This window comes from Prunus mume, linkage group LG3, assembly GCF_029339155.1.
Source record: "Prunus mume cultivar Tortuosa linkage group LG3, ASM2933915v1, whole genome shotgun sequence".
Classification (NCBI taxonomy): domain Eukaryota; kingdom Viridiplantae; phylum Streptophyta; class Magnoliopsida; order Rosales; family Rosaceae; genus Prunus; species Prunus mume.
Window position 1 is genome coordinate 8,766,181 of NC_142700.1, and position 24,198 is coordinate 8,790,378.

The 24,198-nt window shown below is 35.9% G+C and overlaps 3 protein-coding genes across 3 annotated transcripts; 1 reads left to right on the plus strand and 2 right to left on the minus strand.

Annotated features, from left to right (window-relative positions):
- Positions 1-1,876: 1,876 nt before the first annotated feature.
- LOC103325555 (uncharacterized) lies at positions 1,877-7,599 on the plus strand. The gene is made up of 22 exons (XM_089048972.1): positions 1,877-2,237; positions 2,495-2,689; positions 3,180-3,259; positions 3,414-3,500; positions 3,631-3,681; positions 3,772-3,889; positions 4,005-4,061; positions 4,173-4,237; positions 4,402-4,485; positions 4,578-4,628; positions 4,713-4,775; positions 4,870-4,916; positions 5,057-5,126; positions 5,211-5,273; positions 5,373-5,462; positions 5,544-5,582; positions 5,697-5,924; positions 6,021-6,106; positions 6,341-6,389; positions 6,522-6,602; positions 6,728-6,821; positions 7,063-7,599. Exons 2-22 carry the CDS (start codon positions 2,572-2,574, stop codon positions 7,248-7,250), a joined length of 1,809 nt encoding a protein of 602 aa, XP_088905098.1. The 5' UTR covers positions 1,877-2,237; positions 2,495-2,571; the 3' UTR covers positions 7,251-7,599.
- Positions 7,600-14,264: 6,665 nt separating this feature from the next.
- On the minus strand, positions 14,265-17,222 carry LOC148918645 (uncharacterized). Its single transcript, XM_089048987.1, has 3 exons — positions 15,733-17,222; positions 15,512-15,643; positions 14,265-15,277 (listed from the first exon to the last, which is right to left on the minus strand). Exons 2-3 carry the CDS (start codon positions 15,587-15,589, stop codon positions 14,831-14,833), a joined length of 525 nt encoding a protein of 174 aa, XP_088905113.1. The 5' UTR covers positions 15,590-15,643; positions 15,733-17,222; the 3' UTR covers positions 14,265-14,830.
- A 618-nt stretch (positions 17,223-17,840) lies between these two features.
- ABCD2 (ABC transporter family protein) lies at positions 17,841-23,414 on the minus strand. Its single transcript, XM_008227741.2, has 10 exons — positions 22,984-23,414; positions 22,706-22,892; positions 22,479-22,546; positions 21,750-22,076; positions 21,465-21,629; positions 20,862-21,090; positions 20,074-20,315; positions 19,641-19,968; positions 18,536-18,807; positions 17,841-18,188 (listed from the first exon to the last, which is right to left on the minus strand). Exons 1-10 carry the CDS (start codon positions 23,281-23,283, stop codon positions 18,003-18,005), a joined length of 2,304 nt encoding a protein of 767 aa, XP_008225963.2. The 5' UTR covers positions 23,284-23,414; the 3' UTR covers positions 17,841-18,002.
- Between the last annotated feature and the right edge of the window lie 784 nt (positions 23,415-24,198).

Here is a 24,198-nt window from a genome sequence, read left to right on the forward strand (position 1 = left end):
GATTGAGTGTGTTGATGCTCCACACATCATATATACAAATGAATAGTTGATTAAGCCTCTGGTTATAATTATCTAATTGACTCTTGGACATGGCATGGGGTTAAGGACTAGGTGAAAATTTTAAGATTATATTATCCCATACATGCATGGATCATACATCTCAATCTATACAAAAGTCTTCGGTAGGATATTCAAGCTGAGGGACTAAAAGTCCAAACTCTGATCCTACTAAATTTCAACTTTGAGTTGGATAAGAGTGAAGAATCTGATATATTAATTCAAAGACATAGACAAAAGGGCTCTCAAAACTCAGGTAAGAGATCATTTTCAAAGCATGTGATCTTTTTTTTTTTTTTTCTTTCTGTTTTTCTTCATCTTCTTTGAATCTTATCATCTCCTTCGGTTGTAATCTTGCCATTTCTAGAATGGTTTGATTATCATTGACAATTTCATTTTCTTGATGTACATATGAAAAATGAATCCCTCAGATTACCTAGTTTCTTCACAAATATCAGAAAAGAAAACAAAACCATGAACACAAATCAGTGAATGTATACATAAGTATGCAAATATTGGTTGCAAAATTTCTTTCAAAAGCAAACCTTTCCATTAAAAACAATGCAAGAAAGAAGTTTCTCCAGCCTGCTAACTTAGTATAAGCTCTGGTCCAATTGAGTGCTTTGCCTTTCTTTACAGATATGGAAACCTTAAATACAACTCGGCATGGGCCTTCCTATGCCCCCACATACAACTCATATCAATGTCACATTTCATATGTATATATGTATATAAACAAAGCCTACAAGGCCCATTTTACGTCACAACGAGTAATATTAAAAGTATTCGACAAAATACCTCAAAGACGGATAGAATTTGACCGGATAACATTGGATGGATGAGGACCATCATTTCGTCCTAACCTCCAACCTAACATAACTACCAAGGGCCTAAATTTTTCTAGCGAAAAAGTTAAAAATCAGGGACAGCCTGAAAGCACGCTTTGGCTTAATGGGAAAAGCCAAAAGCTCAAGAAGCAATATTTTAAAAGTGATTAGGAGCAATTAACATAAAAGTCCTAAGATGTAACCTAAGTAAGGGATAATGTAGATTAATGGGGAAGATTAGCATGTTCAATTAACAAAGGGAGAGAAAGTAGGGCCTTGTTTTGAACACGGGACGGGATGCCCTTTTCATGTCAAAATGTTCTGCTTTGCTCTGCTCTGCTGCCATTGGTTTTGTTTTTTGGGGGCATATTGCAGCCACAAGGGGGCATAGGGGCATATCAGCATATGCAAGTGTCAGTGACTCAGTGACCCAAGATACATGGTCAGTGCCACGTGTCTGGTGTTGTATCAATTATTATTAAAATCCCAAGTTTGTCTTGGTGTGAATGAATGGTTAGCATGGTAAAAAACAAGAAACAAAAGAAAATATGTGATACTCTTTCTTTTGGGGCTTTTTATATATTATTATATAATATTTTAATATTTTGATTTTATTCCCAAAGCTGAAAATCTTTATAGTGAACACCAATTAAAGGGTCCTGTTGGAAAACCCTAACAAGTTTTAACTGCTGGATATTTTTCTTTTAGAAATGGCTAAAATGGTATAAAAAACAAGAATAAATATGTGATATCTTTCTTTTGGCTTTTTTAATTATTATTTTAAATATCTTAAATATCTTGATTTGATTCTCAAAGCTCAAAATCTTTATGGTAATCACCAAGTAAAGGGGGTCCTCTTGGAAAACCCTAAAAAGTTTTAACTGCTTCTTCCAACTAAAAAAAAAAAGAAAAAGAAAAAGAAAAATCTTAGTAAGGGTGTGAGTGAGTTGGGTTTTTTCCAAGTTAAAAGGCCAAGGTCTTTCTTTTATTTGCTTCTTAGAAGCGCTTGGGTTCCGCCACCCGCCGCCTGGTTGAAACAAGAACAAAGGAGAGGCTTTTGGGTCTATCTTGTATTCCAAAGTCCTCCTTTTTTGCGTTTATATTAACGATAACGATACCAATCTCTCGTTTGTTTCCATTATTTCCAAAGGAAAAAGAGAAAAAGAAGAAAAAAAAGGGAAAAAGTTGCATTGCTTTAGCAGTTTGGCCTTTGCTTTGCTTTCATATTCTGTGTAGCCTTTTGACGATACCCAGTTAAGTATTTATGTGATGTTTGTGAACCCACATCAAATCCCAGAGAGCAAAGCATAGCGGGAGACAGGAACCTTTGTAAACACCGCCATTGTTAACAAGGTTTGATTTTTCTCTTATCTTCATCCCTCTTTATCTATCCAGTATGTACCCATAATATCTATGCAGATTAGCCTCTCATTGGGCATTGATGCTTTGTTGCATTTTTATTTATACTATCTTTGGTTTTATCAAACCAAAAGACCAACTGGGTCTTACTAGCTGTAAGCCTATAATTAGTGCTAGGCGCTACTTCTTCCTGCTATCACATTTATTCTGCTTTGGTTTGTCTCAGTCTTAGTGATGTTGGGTTTTCTCAGATTTTGATAGCAGCAGTCAGCAGAGGACGGTTCTTTTTTGTGGAAAAGATAACCTTTTTATAACGAAAGTAGACAAAATGAAGTACGTATTGGTGACGGGTGGTGTTGTCAGTGGACTCGGCAAAGGGGTAACAGCTAGTAGTATCGGATTGCTCCTTCAAGCATGTGGCCTTCGTGTTACATCTATCAAAATTGGTACCTTTCTCTTTAAGAGTTTCCTCAGCTGGTTTTGGTTTAAATATGCAAATTGTAATACCTTTTGATGAGTATACAAAACAAAATTGCAACGTTTCTTTTTCGTTATACTTGGACTGATGTCATTTTAATAAATTCTAACTTTCTCACGGTACAATTTGCAATTTGTTCTTCCACTAGCTTAGTTTTTTTAATATAGTTGTGTTGTATTTTGGATGTAAATTTCTCTAAATAGTGAACGTATCTTAGTCAATCATAAAACACTTCACTTCACCTTGGCCTCAGCCTTTGTTCAGGTGTTAGAGATAGAGCTTGGATATTAGGATATTTCTTGCTTGTGATGTATCTGACTTATTGATATTTTACCACATGTCCTTATACAACTTGATAATATTTTTATTTTAACAAGAAAATATAAGTTTTAATGCTTCTTCATACATCAATAGTTTATATCGTACTTACTAATGCTGAATTGTATCTGTGTATGCAGATCCCTACTTGAACACAGATGCAGGGACAATGTCTCCTTTTGAGCATGGGGAGGTGTTTGTCTTAGATGATGGTGGTGAGGTAAATTGCCTAATAAACAGATCCAATATTGCATGCTGTTGTTTTAACTTTTGTGGGTTTTTGGTGCTTTCTATTGTTATCTTTAGATGTGGCTGATGCTCTAATTTTAGTGGTGACAGAGAGGGGTTATGACTCGCTTTTTTTGTTTTTGAAGGTGGACCTTGACCTTGGAAACTATGAGCGGTTTCTAGATCTCACTTTGACCTGCGACAACAATATCACAACTGGAAAAATTTATCAGGTTACTTGACTCCCTCCTTTCAGTTTGTGGAGCCATGTTCAACGTTTGGATATAACTGAAGAAATCATGTGAGCTATGTATGTCAAACCACTTGCTTCATTTTTAATTATTCTCTTGGTTGTTTTAACAGCATGTTATTGACAAAGAGCGAAGGGGAGATTATCTTGGACAGACTGTCCAGGTAGATTTCAACGTTCTCTTTTTATGGTACCTTTCCAAGATTTGCAAAATTTATGTTGGTACCTGACTTTTATTTCTCCCCCCTCACTAGATCATTCCACACGTTACGGATGCTGTCCAAGAATGGATAGAGCGTGTGGCAATGGTACCTGTTGATGGAAAGGAAGGTCCAGCTGATGTTTGTGTCATTGAATTAGGTGGAACTATAGGTACATGAAAATTTTATTTTGTTTGTTTAGGACGCAATATTTTCCTGTTACTTAATAGCTCAAAATAAAATCCTATCAAATGTTTTAAAATAAACTCTTGTTTCCCATATTGCAGGGGATATTGAATCAATGCTTTATGTTGAGGCCCTTGGCCAGTTTTCATATCGTATAGGTAAGGTCACGAGCTCAATGAACATAGCACCTTATTTTACATATTTGTTTAAACTAAATTTTCTGTCTTTGATTAAACTGGTTTTCCTTAATAATTTGCTTCTTGTGATAGGCCCCGGAAATTTCTGCTTGATTCATGTCAGCCTTGTGCCAGTTATCAATGTTGTTGGTGAACAGGTGCTCCAAATAGTGTTTATTAATGCTATATTTTATATGCACTGTGCAGGCTAATGGTTCCATTAATATGGAGCCTGCCGAAGCATAGTCTATGCACATTTTGGACTAATTTTCAGTCACATACCTGCTCTAATTAACTTTTGATTTAAATATTCAATTTGTAGAAAACAAAGCCTACACAGCATAGTGTCAGGGAACTCAGAGGACATGGTTTGACACCTAATATTCTAGCTTGTAGGAGTTCAAAGGTCTTGTCTTCTGCCTTCCTCTCCAAATCTAATTTTTAGTTGTATGTGGGTGCAGAAGTCTCAAGTTTCTTCTTTCTATTTGTCTTTGACAGCCACTTGAGGAGAATGTCAAGGCAAAACTTGCTCAATTTTGCCACGTGCCGGTACTATAACAATATAATATGAATGCTGATGTTCCTCATTTGACCTTAACTCTTATTTACTAATCAGCAAACTACCTTTTACAGGCTGAAAACATTGTCACTCTTTATGATGTTCCAAACATTTGGCATGTCCCTTTGCTTTTAAGAGTAAGTATATTGTGTCTGAAAATTAAATTTGTTTATACTTATTTACAGCAAGAATCCATTTTTTAAACTTTTGTTCCTCTGTTGTCACAAATAGGATCAGAAAGCGCATGAAGCAATTTTGAAAGGATTCAACCTACAAGGGTTTGTCTTACAAACTCACTCTTTGTTTGCTGTTTAATCTCTTTCTTTCCTTTGCTGCATGGATGCTCTCCTTTCTATGGTCTACCAGCAACGTTCTGTGCTGCTGCAAGCTGGCCTTTAACCTTTTTCTTATTTAACAGTGTTGCTAGAGAGCCAAATTTGAAGGAATGGACTGCCAGGACAGAAATTTCTGCGACTTTACATGATCCGGTGGGCTTTCAAGATCAAGACTTGGTTATTTCTTTTATCTGTGTAATGCCAGTATCTTGCTCTTAATTGTCTTGTGCATTACAGGTGAGAATTGCAATGGTTGGAAAATACACAGGTCTTTCAGATGCTTACCTCTCTGTTTTAAAGGTAAATTGTTTTGTAAACATATTTTTGACACCTTATAACATGGGTTGCAAGGTCTAAAATTTGTGAGATCGGATTATGATGTCTAGCTTCATGTGCCAGGCTCTTCTGCATGCTTCTGTTGCATGCCACCGGAAACTTGTTGTAGATTGGGTTGCAGCGGGTGACCTTGAAGATGTTACTGCTAAAGAGGTTTACACTAATGTTAACTTACCATATTGCCAAAATTCATTTAGTTTATTTGTTATTTAATTTACTAATTTATGCTTGCAGGCCCCTGAGGTTTATAAGGCTGCATGGGATCTTTTGAAGGTGATCCTGCTTTTATAATTGATTGCATTAAATGTTCCTTTTTGTTAATATTTTGTTGGTTGTATATTCAGAGTGTTTTTGCTTCATTGATCTTCTAAACATCCTTCATTTCAGGATGCTGATGGTGTTCTAGTTCCAGGAGGATTTGGCGATAGAGGAGTGCAAGGGAAAATTCTTGCAGCAAAGTATGCTCGAGAAAACAAAGTTCCATTCCTTGGCATATGCCTGGGAATGCAAATTGCTGTCATTGAGTTTGCACGATCTGTTCTTGGTATGGTTGATGCTAACAGCACAGAGTTTGATCCTGAAACTACAAGCCCTTGTGTCATATTTATGCCAGAGGTGTGTGATCCCACAGTAGTTGATAAAGTGATATAAACTTTAATACTCGATTTGTTTAAATTTTCTTTCTAAAGCTAGTTTATTTTCAACATTAAGGGCTCAAAAACTCATATGGGAGGAACTATGCGTCTGGGATCAAGGAGGACTTACTTCAATGTTGCTGACAGCAAATCAGCAAAACTGTGAGGACTTCAAACCTGTTTAACCTTATATCTTATATATATATATATATATGTGCATATGCGCATATGTACATGTCTTCATAAACTTCATGACTCCTCCAATAAGTACCGGAATGATTAGCAGCAATTCTTATGCTATTAGAAACTAGATTACTAATATTGTTTTTTGTTGAATCCTCATTATACATTCTTCAGTTATGCTAATATACCAATATGGTTTATGTTTATGCTTAGGTATGGGAATGTGGCGTTTGTTGATGAACGACATAGACATAGATATGAGGTAAGTTTGTTCAAGCTCTACTACATGTAATCAACATGCCTTCTACATAACAGACAGGCTATATGATATAGAAGAGGAACTGTCTTGAATTGTCTTCTCTCTAGTTAAGAAGGATTTGTTTGTGCTATGTAGGTCAATCCTGATATGATATCACAACTTGAAGATGCTGGTTTATCATTTGTTGGCAGAGATGAAACTGGTCGGCGTATGGAGGTAAGCATATGTTGACATGCTGTATATGAACCCAAGTGCCTGAATTACAAGAGTCCTCTATAATTCAGCTTGATAGTTTATTCTATTTTTAGCAACTGTGAACTTTAATTTGTTATTACCTGCAGATTGTTGAGCTGCCTTCCCATCCATACTTCGTTGGGGTTCAGTTTCATCCTGAATTTAAGTCAAGGCCAGGGAAGCCTTCTGCTCTGTTCTTGGGTATTTTTCTTTTTCCTTTTTCCCCTGCTTTGGAATCTCTCTTTGAATGTTACATACTGAAACAATTACGCTATGGGGAAGACTTGCAACGATGAGAAAACTCTTGCATCAACTGTTGGTTACTCTGTTATTTAAATAACTCAAAATGGCTTTTACTCTGTTATTTAAATAACTCAGAATGGCTTTTACTTTATGAAGTTGTGTCTAGTTTGGCTAACGTGAATAATGTCTTCTGTTACAGGACTAATAGCAGCATGCAGGCATTCAAATACAAGTCTTCAAAACAATGGGCATGTAGTAAAGCCAGTTACAAATGGGATGAGTAATGGACATGTAATGGTGAAAACCCACCAAAATGGACATGCTTTTATGACGTCCAATGGCTTGCTAAATGGTGTGTATAGCAATGGTAATGGCGTCCACTTGTAAGAGAGTTGGTGATGGCCTCGTGGTATTGTTTCTCCGGAAGTGCTTTTGGTAGTTTACGGTTTTCTGTACAGACGCTGAGCATGGATAGATGGTGTAGCTCTAGAGGACTTGTCTTCAGGATTAAGCTGGATTTTGAATTTTGAATGACACAGCTGGTAATTCCTAGAAGATTTGGCTTGAAGTATGATGTTGCTCCATTGAACTCTTTGTTTTGTTTTGTTTTCTTTTAGTATGAGGACTTTTTGACTGTTGGCCTTGGAAAAGAGGAACATATAGGCAACATTTCAATATATGTTTTAAAGAACTAACATGTTTGAATGTTTCCTTCTCTAAATAAGTATTAAAGACAGAGACCTGTGTCCCTTAGTGGTTGTGACTTTTATTTCGTTTTATTTTAGATCAATTAGGCATTTTGAAGTGGGGGGATTTTTGTTTGGGAAACCATCTCTAGGGGAGAGATCACTAATTGGTACTACTAGTGTATGACAATTTATCTTTTCTGTTTACATAAATGCAATAATCAATATAATCATGCTCTTAATCCACCATGTATGTTCTTGAGTTGCTTCTGTCTCACAAGTTACTATGAAGGATTGTGATGTCTGTCTCCTTACAGATCATTCGGATCTACCTGCCAGTTCTGAAAAAAAAAAATTTAAAAAAACAGAGATTTTGTCACTCTTCCAATTTCTAAAGCAATGAAAATTTATGCATTGCTGGCCACATCTACCATGAAGCTAAGAGCACATCTCAAAGGCACCCATAAGATGGTGAATTCTACGTCAACCAGACAATGTGCCCATCCAATCCAAACTTCTTCGAAGATTTATGATTTACAGAGTTTCGGCCATTTTGGTTCCTATTACTCTTTGAATACAGTACTTAGAACAAAACCTTTATGCGGTTTCTGGACGAGCAGGATCTAAGAACTGCAGCTAATGCCATGGGAAGAAGGTTGGGGACTCAGATCTCAGCCCAGTTTCAGACAAAGCAATTTCTCCAATATGCGTTCTTGTCCTGAAGAAACAATTTTGATCTTCGTTGCATGAATATGTAACGACTCATAACGTTTTTTCTTTATTTTTATTTTTCAAGGATATGTGAGGAGCAAGAAAGAACATAATCATTAAAGCTAAGATTTATCTTTAAAAAATGTTTTACTTAGTTTTTTTTTATTTATTTTTTTTTTTATTATTTTAATTTTATCAAATAGAAACTTCATTAGATAAACTTCAACAGTACAATCAAAGACATTAAGAAGACATCTAAAATACAAATCCTAAGAGGGCAACAAACTAGCATGCTAAAAGCGAAACTAATACGGACAATAAGCGCACTAAAATTATTAGCCTACATCATCACAATTAACCATAAGCCCAAACAAATCTCATAAACTTAATATAACCAAAAATCCTAAAACAACCCATGAGCCTAGACGAACCTTATCACCACCACCTAAAGAAGGGTGGTCGCGACCACACCCACCACCGCATCCGTAACAGATTTGAGAAAAATATGATTTCCAGCGATCTACCTGAGCATAAGAGCGAACGAATAAACGAAAACAACCACCTTGCCAAAGAACAATTGGGTGATTTGTAGCAACCTTCATCAAAGACGATGTAGAACCAAATTTAAAGAACATGAGCAACATTAGGGAGTGGGTTTTGGGAGAAGGATTTAATTGAGAACATAGACTGAAGTGGTGATGAGGAACTTCAATTTAACCATGACTCAAAAGAAACCACCAGAAGGAACTTTTTATGCCCCAGTAGACTTAATTCACTAACCTAAAAGGAAAAGACAATAAGAGAAGAGGAGGAGAGGTAACGACGCTTCTTCCTCCTCCCCCTCTATGAAGTTTTCCTTTAGGACTCACAGAGGGAGAAAGCGGGTAGGGTTTTAAGAAAAGACTAAGGAAATAAAGGTTTTACTTAGTTATTAGTGCTTGATTTATATTCTCCACCCTTTTCTTTTCCTTACATCTATTTTCTTTCTCACTCCTCAAATTCCCTTTCCTGTTTAATCCAAATAAAATATACAAAATTAGTGAAATACCCAATCCTAGACATGAAACATAAATATACCCTACATAATTTAATACATAGAAACACACCCAAAATAAACCCAAAAATCGACAGCTGTCGATTTTTCTCGGTAGAGCTTATTTATGATTTCGTATCGAACCTGGTAAACGAACAAATAGGTGGTCTTTCCGGAAATGTGAAACAAAAGTTTTTCCCTTGCATCTCGGTCACTTTTACTTTTTTGTTATTTCGTAATCCCCAGGGTATGATACCTTAGATTTATTTTCTATGTTAGATTACGTTTTTGACCTTTTGGTTTGAATATTTTGAAACAGGCCCAAAACTCGCCAGATAGGATAGGAATTTCTTGAAATTTACGTTGGTGACCTCATAACATAAACCTGTTTGGCAGCCTCAACAGATCGAATATTCCAAACGAGCTTCGTTTACTTCTTCGAACAGCGAGCTTCGTTCACCTCTTCGAACGAAGCTTAGTATGATGTGGTTCCAGATTTTATTTCTCGATTCTTCTGAGCTCAGAGAATAGTGTAGATTGGAGTTCTATTACTTCAATTTCTTTTTCTTTCTTGTTTGATTTGGTAATTTTTGGATTGATATGCGCTGCATGAGACTCGATTGGAGCTTGGTGCGATCTGTGATCTTCGATTTTTGAGGTATTTGATTTTTTCTTGTGAATTCATATTCGTTTTTTGAGGTATTCGATTATATTATAGTCTGATTTTTGGTGATTTCAAGTTCGATTAATTAAGTTGCTGATTAGGTTTTTGTTTCTTTTTGTTTATAATTTGGATTGATTCCAGATTCGTTTTGATTGTGGATTTGCTCTTGTGTTTTGGTTTGAGCTGTGGTGAAAAATTTGTGATATTCAATTTAATTGAGGTATGCTTTTTCATTTGAATCTGAGTATATTCTTGTTTTTTCTGCTTATGCACTATTGGTTTTTGAGTTTACTATAATTCACTTTTAATGCACTCGGCATCCACTGTTATTGCTAGTAGTCATTTTTGTTTTGTTTGTTGTTTTTTTGTAAAGATATGGATGATTCGAGAGTGGCGAAGTGCACCTATGGTGCTGGAACTTTAATGCTTATTTTGTCTTCAACTACTACTTTTGATTGGATGTCCAACGAGTTGTGTAGTAGGTTTAAGCTTAAGTTAGGTCATTTTAAGTTGAGGTACTCTTTTACAGATTGCTCCAATTGTTTATTGGAATCAGATGATGATTTGAAAATCATGTTTATGGTATGTGGACTGATAAAGGATCAATTAATTTATATTGCTGTTGGGGATAAAGCTGTAATGAATCATGTTCAAACTGTTAATACGAACATAATTGCTTCTCTTTTTTTGTTGGAAGCTGTTCCTAACAATGACAGTTTTGCACAAGATGAGGATACATCTAAAGATTCTAGTCCAGTCCAAAATGCATGTAATCTAAGACTCCTTGTGCCCAGTTGTAGCTGTCCATTGCTTCTAAGGTGTCAATCATAGTCAAAAAGGTCCAAGCCGTTGTCGCCCCAGAGTTGCGAAAGAGATTTGTGATGAAGAGCTCTAGGATTAACAACCTCACAACATCCATTGTATTATTGTTTCTATCATCTGCTATTGCTGTGTTCAGACACCTATCAACCTCAGTTTTTGTGATTTTTTTTGAATTCTTGAAGTACTTCTTTTTAAAGGCCATATTTGTTCTTGTGGAAGTTGTTGTGCTTGGCAACTTGTTTTCTTTGTTTGGCAATCCAAAGATGTCAGACACATCATTGCTTGTAATTTCATGCTCGTTGCCTTCACTGAATTTGAATTTTTTGGTTGCAGGGTTGTAGTTTGATTAGTCTAATTATTTGATAATTAGACTTCTGGCATTCTGCCTTGGTTAACTGACCTTCCATGTAAGCCTTGATGATGCTCCAGAATGGCGTTTTTTGTAGGATCTTGAGGACATTGTTTCTTGCTGCAAGCTTGTCTTTTACCGTTTGCAATGTGTTGCCAAATGTGAGCATGTTGCTCTTGATCTGCACATAATTTGGGTTATTGCATCTGTTTGGTTGAGGTTTTTGTGTTTGGAATGATGGTTTTTTTGTCTTCGTTGTTTTCTTTGGTTTAAGTGTGTTTGCTGATTTGGGTGCAGATGGTTTGGCTTTTGCTATTGTTGGTGGTTTGCCTTGTGTGTTTGTTGATGCTGTTTTGTGTTTTTGCTGGCTTGGGATCCTTTTGTATGTTTTTTTTTTTGAATTTCAACCCGGTTACCTTTTTCCATATGACCACTTGCAAAGTGAAACAAATAGGTTGCTTTAACTAAACAAAAGAAAGATGAAACATAAGTATTAATACTTCTATGATATGATATTAACCATTTACTTCTATGCATTTGAACCTTATGCTTCTCTTTCTAGTGCACTGCAATTTTTTTTCATATACATTTCTAGTGCATGTTGCACTAGAAGAGCAAGATGCATAGAAGTCTCAGATTTTGATTAACAAAGGATGCTACATATTTTGGTCTTCAAGTGCACTGCTTTGCAGTGCACTAGAAGAGAAAGATGCATAGCAGTCACAGATTTTGATTAACAAAGGATGCTATATATTTTGATCTTCAAGTGTACTGCGAGAAGAGCAAGATGCATAGTATTTAACAGTTGTGACATAGTATTAATAGTTCAAGTTATATGACATAGTATTAACAGTTGTGAAAACTTTGCAGTTAAAACATGCGTCTTTTCAAAACATTGTTATTGGACTTTGAAGTTAAGAGATTTTGTAATACCTGGGAGTCTGATAGTGATGCTTTGTCTGCCATTTCTGAAGAATCTTGAGTGTTTGTTTCTGTCATTGTTGGACCTTTTCGTTGGTTACCTATATTAAACGTGGTACTCTTGCATTAGTTAGCAAAATCTTAAGATGAAAGTGGAAAGTGAGTGTGGGTTCTTGAGATTGTACCTTCTGTCGATGTTTATGGATGAAATTTTCTTTCTTTTTTCCTGGGTTGTCCTTGTGCTCAGTTGCTTTTTTAGGATTTTGTAGTGTCGATTTTGAAGACTTTTGGCTGTGGCAGAATATAACTTCGATTCGTCGGCTTTCTCGTTATGGAGTTTGTCGTTGATTGGTGGTTATGGAGTTTGTCTCCTGCCTGGTGGTTATGAAGGTTTTTGCCTGCTTTTGGAGTTGGTGTCGTGTCGCAAAGATCGGAATGAGAGGTGAGTGGGTTTTTCACTTTTTGGGTGCGTGCGTGTCGCGTTTTTCTGGGCTTAGATTTATTTTTTTATTTTTTCAATGGGCTTAGTGAAATTGGGCTTTATTGGCTTGTTGAGTTTTCTGGGCTCTTTTTTTATAAGACTTCTTAGTTTATTTGGGCTTTTTTTTTTTGGTCAAATTAGACTGGGCCTTTTTTCTGTATTTTTCTACGGCTTTCTTGATTTGTTTTGAGTTTTATTTCGTTTCTAATCTTGATTTTCTCAACTTAGGCTGAGTTTTTTGAAAGTCACTGTTAATACGCATTTTGAACACTGTTAGTGCGTAGTTTGAAATTTAGAATAAGCTACACAGTAACAATTTTTTACATTTGAATCTCACTATACAGTAAATATTTGACATTTGAAAGTTAAGAAGCATCAAAAGATTTTGGTTAAAAGCTACATATTAACAATTTGATATTTGGAAGTTAGAAGCTGGACATTTACTATTTTATAGTTCTAAAATTTGTGAAATCTATGCTTTCATCCTTCATTCCCTTTTGTGAAATATCAACTTTTTTCACTTTCCATTGTCTTCAATAAAACTTCTTTTCTAATTTCCCACACATATGTACTCAAGCTTTCTTCAACTTGTTTTCCTTGTGACAACTATTGCATGTAGTACATGATAAATACTCCACAATCATTTTTGCAAATTCACACACACACACACACATAATCATTTAGTGAATCATAGTTTAATTTGAATTGGCTGAAGAAAAGTGTTATTGCGAAACTTACGACTTTTCAGGTTATTGGGCGCATTCCCTGTCCTCCTTAAAGTGTAATTTGGTGGGATGCGTCTGCCTTGACACTATTGAGGAAGACATGTGATGCGTCTGCCTGCATTGTAGGCAAGTATGTTGTTAGCTTCACTGATTAACTATTTTGTTCATGTCTTGTATTAACAGTTCATAGTAAGAGTCTGTCTTACCAAAATTATTGTTTTTTTGTTGTAGTATTCAACTATTTGCTCAGTTTCCCCCTTAAATAAGTTGTAGTGCGTCCATTGCAATGAATTGGTGTCAAAGACAAGCAGAGTGTGGTGTCCGCCATCCGTTATTAGTGTGAACATCTTTGAAGTTTTCTCTATGTATTCAAGGAGTTTGACAAAATATTCATCAAATGTTCTTGGGTGCATTTTACCTATGAGATACCCCTGCAAGATTAATAGTTTCGGCCTTAGAGAGAATGTGAAAAGTATAGGAAGATGAATAATTTGTGATTTTTTCTAGAAGTAATAGGATAGCTATGATCTTACGTATAAGTAGCACGTGATGTATGCATTCTGTTGTCTTTTAGAGTCCTTCTTTTCATCATGATGAAGTATCTCGGCATACGCATCTATGATTTGTCCATAAATTTCAGTATCTCTTAATAAGCTTTGTATGTCATCTTTGAACAGAATACTTATCCCTTGCCAAAAAGCAGTAACAGTATTTGTAGTTAGAAAAAATGTCAATGAAATTGTAAGAACTGTTCAATAAAGTTCCAGTATAGGGTAATAATACTGCTTGTTTCCTAAAAAACCTTTTACTAATGCATGTCTATCACTGCAAAGTTTCAATATAGGGTAATAACACTGCTAGATTCCTTTGAAATCCTATGACTAATGCATGTCTACTCCTGTAAAGTTCAAGTATAGGGTAATAACACAATGAAATCCTATTTGCTAATGCATGTTCAATAGTAGCATCTTGCATTGAAAATGAATGAAACACATTGCCTTACCCATCAACTGAATTTTTCCAGTAATTTCTTAACTTTTCTTGTGGGAGTTCATCCAGCATGTTGTAGACCTGATATGTATTCCATTGCATGAATGAACCTTTGGCCCTCTTCTTTAATTTGGTTGGTTCTTGAAGTTTTTTTTGTGCCTTTCTCTTTTGTGCTCTCGTCTCTGCTTTAGGAAATGAGGAATCTGGTTTTCTTGATTTTATCTTTTCTACTTCACCTTCTTTGTTTGCTTCTTTGTCGTCTTCACTCTGTAATTCTTGCGCTAATTTTTGATCTCTCAACAAGGCAATAACAACTTCCTTTTCATTAATAATGTCCAAGTAGGAAATCTTCTCTGCAAGAAGTTGATCATTTTCTAGCTGCAGCTTTGTCATGTAGGATTTTTTCTCATGAACATCAAGTTGTATGACTTTCTTGTGATATGCTGCTTCCTTAACCATCTTCTGCAGTTGCTGCTGATGCTTCAATAATTCTTCTTTTTCATTGTACAACATCTGAATAAATTTATTCTTTTTTATGCAAGATGCTATTGCATCATGGATCTTTTGATGCTCTCCTTTCTTTGTCTAATATTCAGCAGCATTATTGATCGCCATCATATACTCTTTTGTAAGCTGTATTTCATCCTCCTTGTATTCTGGGACTGATCTAACAATTTCCTCAAACAACGTTGAATTCCGGTATTCTGGGATTTCATTTTGGAGGTCTTCTTGTAGCTGGTGGTGTTGTTGGACTTGATGTTCAGCAGCATCATCATGCTCTCCATTCACTTCAGCATCCTCGTCCTCTTCATTTTCTTCTTCAGCAACATCACCATGCTCTTCATTCACCTCTTTAGCAGCATCATCCTTGTCTTTATTTTCTTCTTTAGCAGCATCATCATCATGCTCTTCATTCACTTCTTCAGCAGCATCGTCCTCCTCCTCTTCATTCTCTTCTTCAGAATCATCATCATTCTCTTCATTCTCTTCTTTAGAATCATCATCCGGCTCTTGAGCTTTAGTGCTTTTTATCTATTTGTTGAGTAGAGTTAGTATTAAGAATGCACTTCTATGACATGGTATTAAGAGTGTAATTCTATGACATGGTTTTAATAATGTACTTCTATGAAATGGTATTCATAGTCTACCTTTGTGACATGGTATTCATAGTTTACTTCTATGACATGGTATTAACAATGTATGTCTATGACATGGTATTAACAATGTTGTCATATTTGCTGCAGATTATTTGAAAGGAAAGAGTACCTTTATCTGGTTGTTCTTTAGATGATGAAACTTCGAGCTGAGTTCTTGAAGACTCCATTTGACAGCTGCTAATGTCATTTATTCTCTTCCAGGAATTGGAGTTAGTAGGCTAGATCTTTGACACAGCCAATACTGCACAATATTTTTTTGAAATATCACGTGTCAATTCATATCATTAGAATAATGCTACGAATTTGCAGTTTGGAGATTTGTGTTCTTACCAGTATTAGGATTAGGCAGCCACTCACGCTTGGCTGCTTTTTTTTGTCTTTCTTGTTCTTCTTTGCTTGTTCTAATCCAAAATACATGTAGTCCAAAACTCCTTGCGCCCAATTATATTTCGCCATCTCTTCTAAGGTGTTTATTGTGGTTGTATATGTCCAAGAAATTGTACAACCAAAGTTGCAGAAAAGATTGGTCATGAAAAGTTGTAGGATTATCAATCTTGTTACATCCATAGCACCCTCTTCTGTTTCATCTTCAAGTGCTAAGTTCAAGCACTTATCAATTGAAGTCTTTGTTATCTTCTTATACTGCGTGAAGTATTTCTTTACAAAATGCAAATTTGGCCTTGTTGAGGTTGTTGTGCTTGGTAACTTCTTGCCTTTGTTTGACAAGCCAAAAATTTCAGCCACATCTTTGCTTTTCATCTCACTGTCACCATCATTAAACTTGAACTTCTTTGTCTTTGGTCATAAACTTGTATGAGTCTCACGATGTTATAGTTAGACTTCATGCGCTCTACCTTTGTTAATCTTCTCTGGATATATGCTTCTATCAATGCCCAAAAAGGTGTCTTTGATAGCAGAGTTAAGACATCGTGCCGATTTTCAAGTCTCTGTCTGATGTTGTCAATTGTTGTTGCAAAAGAAAGCATGTTGCTCTTGATCTGTACATAATTTGGGTCCTCCCATCTGCTTGGCTTCTTGTTTGTTTTTTTTTGGATGACGAATGTTGTTCTTTTGGTTTGGAGTTTCTTCTGGCTCTTTCTTTCTTCATCTTTTAATTAGTATACCTGCATTAGAAATAGAAACATGACAGTAAAGTATCGGTGTTAATACCCTATACTGAAATTTGACAGTGGTAAACATGCACTAGAAATAAGATTTCATAGGGAATTAGCAGTGTTATTACCCTATACTGGAACTTTACAGTGACAGACAAGCATTACAAAGGGGATTTCATAGGAAACAAGTAGTATTATTACCCTATACTGGAACTTTGACATAGACATGCATTACAAATAGGATTTCATAGGGAATTAGAAGTATTATTACCCTATACTGGAACTTTACAGTGGCAGACAAGCATTACAAAGGGGATTTCATAGGAAACAAGTAATATTATTACCCTATACTGGAACTTTACAATAGTAGACATGCATTACAAATAGGATTTCATAGGGCATTAGCAATATTATTACCCTATACTGGAACTTTACAGTGGCAGACAAACATTACAAAGGGGATTTCATAGAAAACAAGTAGTATTATTACCATATACTGGAACTTTACAATGGTAGACATGCATTAGAAAAAAGTTTTTAAGGAAACAAGCAGTATTATTATCTTATACTGAAACTTTATAGCCATTAATCAACATGAAAGTAAACTAGCGACTAAATTAGTGACTAGAATAATGGTCCTATGAAGTCAGTCCTATAGTGAAATCCAATATAGTTTCAAGATTTTGTCTTTCATTCGAATCTAAAATATTGTTATTACCCTAGACTGGATCTTTATAGCAAATAATCAATATTACAGTAAAGGTTTGGTTTGTAAATGTCTTGCCTTTGAAGCGTTTTCTTGTTGAAATTGTTCTCTGAAATTTTGTGTTGGTTTAGAAGGTGGAGGTCAGTGTCTGATGTTTGTTTTTGAAAGGCGATCAAGCTTGGTGGTGGTTATGGAGTCTCGGTTTGGACAGAAGATGAAGACGATTTGATGAAGACGCTGAGTGAAGAGACGTTTTGCAGAGATGATTTAATGAAGAGGCGCGTGCTGGAAGTTAGGTTACGGTTTACTTTTTTTTAAGTTACGGTTTACTTTCTTTTTTTTGGACGAAAGTTACGGTTTACAATGTTTGGGCTTGTTTATAAATTTGGGCTGGGGTTGTTTTGGGTGTTTTTTTTGAGTTTTTTTGCTGTTGGGCTTTATAGTAGCAGACCTGTAATTTATAAGAACTTTAACACTAATTTGTTATATAATAAATGGATTTTGGATGTATTTCTAAAATGTATTCTATATGGGTTTTTTTAATAATTTCAAGTCCTATTTTGGGTATATTAGTGAAGCTCCCAATAAAATAAGATTGTTACCAAATGCACCCCAAGTACATGAAAAGCCTCGGGCGTAGACAATATAAGCGGGATACTACATGACTAGTTGACATAAAAAAGAAGGTAAATATCTTCTGCATTTTCTGAAAGAAAAGACTTGACAAGTGACGTAATGGAAGACCGGCAGAAAATCATGCCATGTAAAGGCAGCTACAATTATAGATTTGATAACTGGTATAAGGTGTCCTTATTGATGGATTTAATCTGCCAATTGCGATCGGCACTGCTTGGATCGACTGTGGATATATGCAAGTTCTTCTTGTGGAAGTCATATAGAGTACGTCGGTGGCCAACGCTAATGTATGTTATGCCTGCTTTCTCAATCTGCTGATATAAATGAGCCTGCCAAAAGAAGCACACCCAGGAGAACCTCACTACAACTTTGAATTATATGAAATATGATATTGAATAAGTTGAATAAAACAATGCTTTGTAAAGACTAGATTATTCATTTCTGGTGTTTTGTATGCATAGCGCAAAAAGGGACAAAATGTAGCATGTAGATAATAAGGTTTACTATGAAGGTGTCCAGTATGTTGGGGACAATTCCTAAAGATACTCTTGAAAGTCTTAGGAAAGAGAATGGTAACGTAAAATATGTGAACTCCTTTAGCTGAAGCTTACCCAAGATCAGTAATAAAACTTGCATCATCAATTCAAAGATAGGATAATTTCTAGTAAATGAATACCTCATTTGCTTCATCTAAAGCACTGGTTGATTCATCCAGTAGAACCAATTTTGGTCTTGAAAGTAGTAGACGTGCAAAAGCAAGGCGCTGCTGCTCTCCAAGGGAGAGAACACTAGACCATTCATATGAAGTATCCAAACTACTGAATCGGGCTAATATATAACCAAGTCGGACATCCTCCAAAGCCTGTATCAGGTCCTCTGTTGTGGGCTTACTAGGCTTTTCACTTGTATTTTCTAATTTTGGTGCCTGCATCAAGAAAGGAAGTGAACCTGCAAGAATTACAAAATCAATTGTCACAGCTGATTATAACTTCTCAGTACACATACCATGATATATTGAGATCAAAATGTAAATCTACAAATAGAGAATGATATACAAGAATGCAGACGCGATACAACCTCCGAGATTACTTGAGCATTATCAATTATGTGGTACTTACTATCCCAACCAGATAAAACGGGATTTCTTGAATGAAATATTAAGTCTTACGCCATGAAGATTATAGCTAAATCTGCAACTTGCAGACAATTAGAGTAGGTGTCCTATTCTCTTAAAAATATATATATAGGAGTGCAGAAGTACACCCCTTGATAGAGTAGACTAGTGTTGAAGCTAGTCCGTTCACAAGAGACAACATGCTGAAGTACTATAAAATTAATCTGATTGAGGACACATATCCTTGATCTTCAGCAAAAACCTTGTTTCCAGAGTAGATACTCTTTTTGAATCTGTTTGTTATTTTCTTAAGCAACTCAGTCAATTTCACATGCACAGGAAAATTACGAAAGTTTGGCTTTCCAGTTGTTATGCATAGGAAAATTACGAAAGTTTGGCTTTCCAGTTGTTATGCACAGGAAAATTACGAAAGTTTGGCTTTCCAGTTGTTATGCATAGGTATACAAGGGTAAGCGACTTTTCCTGTAAATGAAAATTGTTTCCTCCTATTTTCTTTATTTTTCCTTTTTTAGGGGAGTTTAAAAAGGATTTCCAAAATCCTAATAACAAAAACATGCTCTATAAATAAAATTAGGAAAAAAATGCTCCAAAAAATCTAAGTCAGAAATGCTTTTAAAAATGTGCCAAAAAGATTTGAAGTACATACCTGTTGGTTTAGTACTCTCCGATGTTGAAATCGCACCATCAGCCCATGTAGGATAGAGCAATTGTTGGCGAAGTGTTCCCAGTACCATATATGGTCTTTGAGGAAGGAAAAATATGCCTTTATAATTCCTATTTGAGGGCCTTCCAAGTTCCCCATATTTATCATTAGCAGTATCTACCTTAAGGGGGGCTACACCTGAGGAAATGGATGGTTGATGATCTTCTTCGCCATCTTTCACATAGAATTTGATCTCTCCTTTTCCAGTACTCCAAAGACCAGACATAGCTCTTAACAAAGATGTCTTACCACTCCCACTTGGTCCTGTTACCTATTAAAGTGATCATATACAAGAAAAGTTCTTCAGCATTTACTGGGTCAAAAGATTTATCTAGTAAACTCATGATAAATTCAATATCACAATGGAATTACCAACCAATAAGTGCTCATTGTTGTTGATTAGCAATGATAAGTCCCTAACCAATGTAGCACTACTTGGTGTCTGCACAGTCAAATTCTCTATATCCACTAACTTTTGTTGCTCGTTGTCTATGGGAATGGATCCATTTGAATCCAGTTCAGCTAAACTTTCAACGTTACAATATATAAGACATATCCCTTCTGAGGGATCAGAACGGCGTTCAAAGTTGCTGGTATCCAACACATCATCAAATTCACCTGCATGTGTTGGATATCACTAGGTAAACAAGTGTGCAAAGTGGAATACATGCTATAAAAGATCTTGTGTGGAACCCATAAAGAAAACATTACAATATTTCAGATCATGAGTAAATTTTGGGACGGAGTAAATAGAATTAGGCAGAATAACAAAATACAAAGTATAATGAATCTGTAAATGATGGAATAAATCTAATTAACTTGAAGAGTATAGCAGGCTTCTACTGTTAAATGCAACATAAAAGATATGGTGAAAGGTAGAAATATTATTGAAGATGTTTTACATATCACCTGAAAATATAGAAACAAAGTCTGTAATCATCTGAATGAATCTAGGAAGGAAAATGAATATGGATAGAAAAAGAAAAAGGGTTATCTTATGTCAATTTCTTTCTTGAAGACTACCCATATTCATTCAATTTTTCAAGACCCCATATAGCATCAACCAAATTAGCCAGCTTTCTTATGAAGTTATCTGGTCAGAGAAGACATACGCAACAGATCCTAGTTATAGTAAATAGAGTGATAAGGATGGAAAGACAATACCAAGTCGATCAATTACAGCTGAAAATGCGCTGATAGCCTGAAATTGGTACACAACAAGGGAGAAGTCCCCAAGAATATGATTGAAAGCAGATACTGACTGATTAATGACACCAAACTCAATTTTTCCTGAGAAAAACATAGGAGCAACAACAGCAACGGGAAGAATCTGAATAAGATAGCGGTACCCATTGGTGAAAAACTCGAGATTTCTTGAAGATATCAACAATTTCTGCAAGTTAGGAATAGGAATTAAAACATAATCATATGGAACCACATGAAATAAAAATTTACATGTCCAGTAATTGTAAATCAGTAAAACTATCAACTGCAAACAAAACTCGTGGGCATCTGTGTACTTTAAATTCAATCATGCAAGGAAAGAAAGAAAAAAAAAATGCTCATCTTCTCTCAGTAGATCTATAGAAGGGGGAAGTCCTAAGTGTGATTTTTCGGCATATTTATAGTAAATGCACACAGAAACAATATTGTATTAACTAAATTCAATAAGTGAGAGAAAAGGGAGTCCTCAATGTAAAGGCTAATTACTACATTGATAGAAAACTCAAGTAAATGAAAACAGAAGAAAACTAAAGTCATTCATACACTCAGATTTTCAAAAGCACTTTTGAAGCGTTGCAGCAAAAGTTGCATTTCATTTTCTTCACCACTATAGAAGGCAATGGATTCAGCATTTTCTCGAACGCGCACAAGTCCATAACGAAAATCAGCCTCCTTTTTCTCTTGTAAGAAGTTTAAAGAAACCAAATCCTGAAAACACAAATACAGAGTTTCCATTAAATCGAGTTGGTATCCTCTATTATTGCCAAATATATCAACTGTATATAACATGGGAAATGGTTCTTTGTTAAACAGAGTTACAAATATTACCCTTCCAAGATAGACACTAATAGCTGTTCCACCAATCGAATACACAAGAAGGACAACAAACAGTGGAGGATAGATACCAAATAAGATGTTACTGAATGATATGAGATCTATCACAGCATTGAAAAGTGTTAAGGAGAAGGATAGGGCAGTTCCCGTGAAAGAACTTAGATCATCAACAATGCGCTGATCAGGATTATCAATGATTGATTGGGATTGAATTCTGTAAAAGGTTTGGTTGCTTAGGTAGCGGTCCATGTAATATTTTGTCATCCAAGATCTCCACCTCAAAGAAAGAGTTTCTCTTGCATAATCTCGCAACACAAAAATCTGCACAACAGTTTTCAACATATGAAACAAATATGTCAGTAAACCAGGTCATTGTTTCAATGGAACTGCATAAGCAAACAAATCAACAATAATGGTACGAATATGAACCCAGTGGTTGTGTTTAAAATGCAAAGTGGAAAGTTATGGACAGAATACCCAAAACAAAACAAAAAACTACAATGCATATAGCAGCTTGTATATATGTTTTTTTTTTCTTTTCCCACTGGGTTGCTGTGTAATTTACTGACAGAAGCTTATGATAACTACCTTTTTTATTTTCCTCTGTGGGTTGTGCTAATTTCAGGTTTGTTTGTTTGTGTTGATTAAAGAAGGATGAAAAGTAAGGAAACAAAAAAGCAGAGGGATGGATACCTAAGTGAAAGTGCAGCAATTGGTGCTCACCGGAATTCCACCAGCAAAGGCACCCAAGTAGTAAAGTAGCTGCTTTGTGAATTGCTCTTGGTCCTTGTCTTTATATCATCATCATCACCATCCAATTTTCAAGCAAAAAAGAACAAAATTCAGTAAATAAACTTATTACCAGTACCAATAAGATTAACAAAATGAGCACAAAAGGGAAAGATGGTAGAGAGAGAGAGAGAGAGAGAGAGAGAGAGAGAGAGAGAGACTGGCAAGGGCGTTATAGAAGTCGCGGCCCAGGAAATTGAAGCCAACGCTGATGCCAGTGGTGGCTAGAGTGAGAGCGAAGACTGCGGCCAGCTGCATCCTCGCTTGTTCCTTGTCGTCCGATGACCAGTAGGGAGCTGCCACTTTCCAGAATCTTCGGATCAGCGTCTGCAATTCAGGCACCTCTCTCTGGTGTAAAGTCGACCACTTGGAAGTGAGGAAGAAGAAGAATCAAAGCAAAGAGAGCAAGCAGAGACAGATAAACAAAGAAGCAACGGACCTTATCTGCAGTTGGGGGAGCTGGTGGTGGTGGTGGTGAGGCCGAGGCAGCTGCACAACGCCATGAAGATCTCGAAGAAGAAGAAGAAGAAGGTGATACGACGTCGTCGCTCCTCTTTCTCCTCCTCCAATGGCTGCTGCTGCTTCTAGTGGACATGGTGGCCACTGATGGAAATCTGGACAAGAAGGTTAGACTAGCATGTGCTATAACTCCAACTCTAAAATGCTGGTAATGGTGGTGGTTGGAGTTAAAGGCTGAGGAGCAGAGTGAGATACACTCTGCTTGCGCCTGTATTATCATTTCTCCTTTTTGCCTTCTCTCCTCTAACTAACTATCTTTCTTCTTTTCCTTTATTTTCTAGTTGTCATTTTTTCCTGCCTATTTTCCTTCCATCCAAACAGGTTCTTTTCTCTTTTAAATAATAAGCAAGCCTATTATTATTAGCAGTGAATTATCATCTCGGGAAGTTTATATATCCTACGAATGACCCCAATTATGCCACGCCACCCTCCCCTCCCAATTTCTTATTTTTCTTTTCTTTTTATCCATTAAAAATCCACAATTCATTTTATAAATACTAAATTGGCTAAAAGTCTTCATCTTTCTCCTTCCCTCTTTAAAATGAAGGAACTTTTAATTATAGTACATAGGAGCAGACGAATTAATCAGGCAATTCACCGTCACATTGCACCTGAGTTTGAATTTCATATCTTGTAATTTAGGGTAATTTAGAATCTTGAATTTCTAAAAAGAAAACAAAATGAGTGTATTCTTTTTATTATTGCATTAATTTGTTTTGTTTAATTGAGATAACCAAACACCTAATTTTTCTTAATAAAAACACCTTTGTTTTGATATTCATAGAAACCCTTTTTTTTTTCTGTTCTCTACAACAAAAGGACACCAACAAACAACCTTTGAAAAACAAAAAGGACATTGACAACCATCGCGCATTGGATGAGTTGAAAAGAAAACATCACTGATTTGAAGGTAACTGTTCAGAGCTTTCATAAGAGCCAGCGTTTTTGTGGTCTGAAGTTGAGCCTAATGCTTTTCTTGCAAGGATCAATTCAACATGGAAGCCAAAGCAGATCATTGGAGGGAAGATCGATCGGCAGTTGAGACAAGGGTGAAGATGCAGTCGTCTGCAGAGGGAGGAGAATGAGGAGGTTTTGCAAGCCTTGTTTAAGATTCATTCATTGATTATTACGGTAC

What these genes read in the sequence shown, in the direction of transcription:
- LOC103325555 (XM_089048972.1), top strand. Translation starts at nt 2,572, where the DNA reads ATGAAGTACGTATTGGTGACGGGTGGTGTTGTCAGTGGACTCGGCAAA. An exon ending in TAGCTTGTAGGAGTTCAAAG is followed by an intron (nt 4,486 to 4,577) that starts GTCTTGTCTTCT and finishes TGTCTTTGACAG; the next exon opens with CCACTTGAGGAGAATGTCAA. An exon ending in GACAGCAAATCAGCAAAACT is followed by an intron (nt 6,107 to 6,340) that starts GTGAGGACTTCA and finishes GTTTATGCTTAG; the next exon opens with GTATGGGAATGTGGCGTTTG.
- LOC148918645 (XM_089048987.1), bottom strand. Translation starts at nt 15,589, where the DNA reads ATGACATTAGCAGCTGTCAAATGGAGTCTTCAAGAACTCAGCTCGAAG. An exon ending in TAAAGAACAACCAGATAAAG is followed by an intron (nt 15,278 to 15,511) that starts GTACTCTTTCCT and finishes CTCAACAAATAG; the next exon opens with ATAAAAAGCACTAAAGCTCA.
- ABCD2 (XM_008227741.2), bottom strand. Translation starts at nt 23,283, where the DNA reads ATGATAATACAGGCGCAAGCAGAGTGTATCTCACTCTGCTCCTCAGCC. An exon ending in ACAACAATGAGCACTTATTG is followed by an intron (nt 19,969 to 20,073) that starts GTTGGTAATTCC and finishes TCACTTTAATAG; the next exon opens with GTAACAGGACCAAGTGGGAG. An exon ending in GGAGAGTACTAAACCAACAG is followed by an intron (nt 18,808 to 19,640) that starts GTATGTACTTCA and finishes TAATTCTTGCAG; the next exon opens with GTTCACTTCCTTTCTTGATG.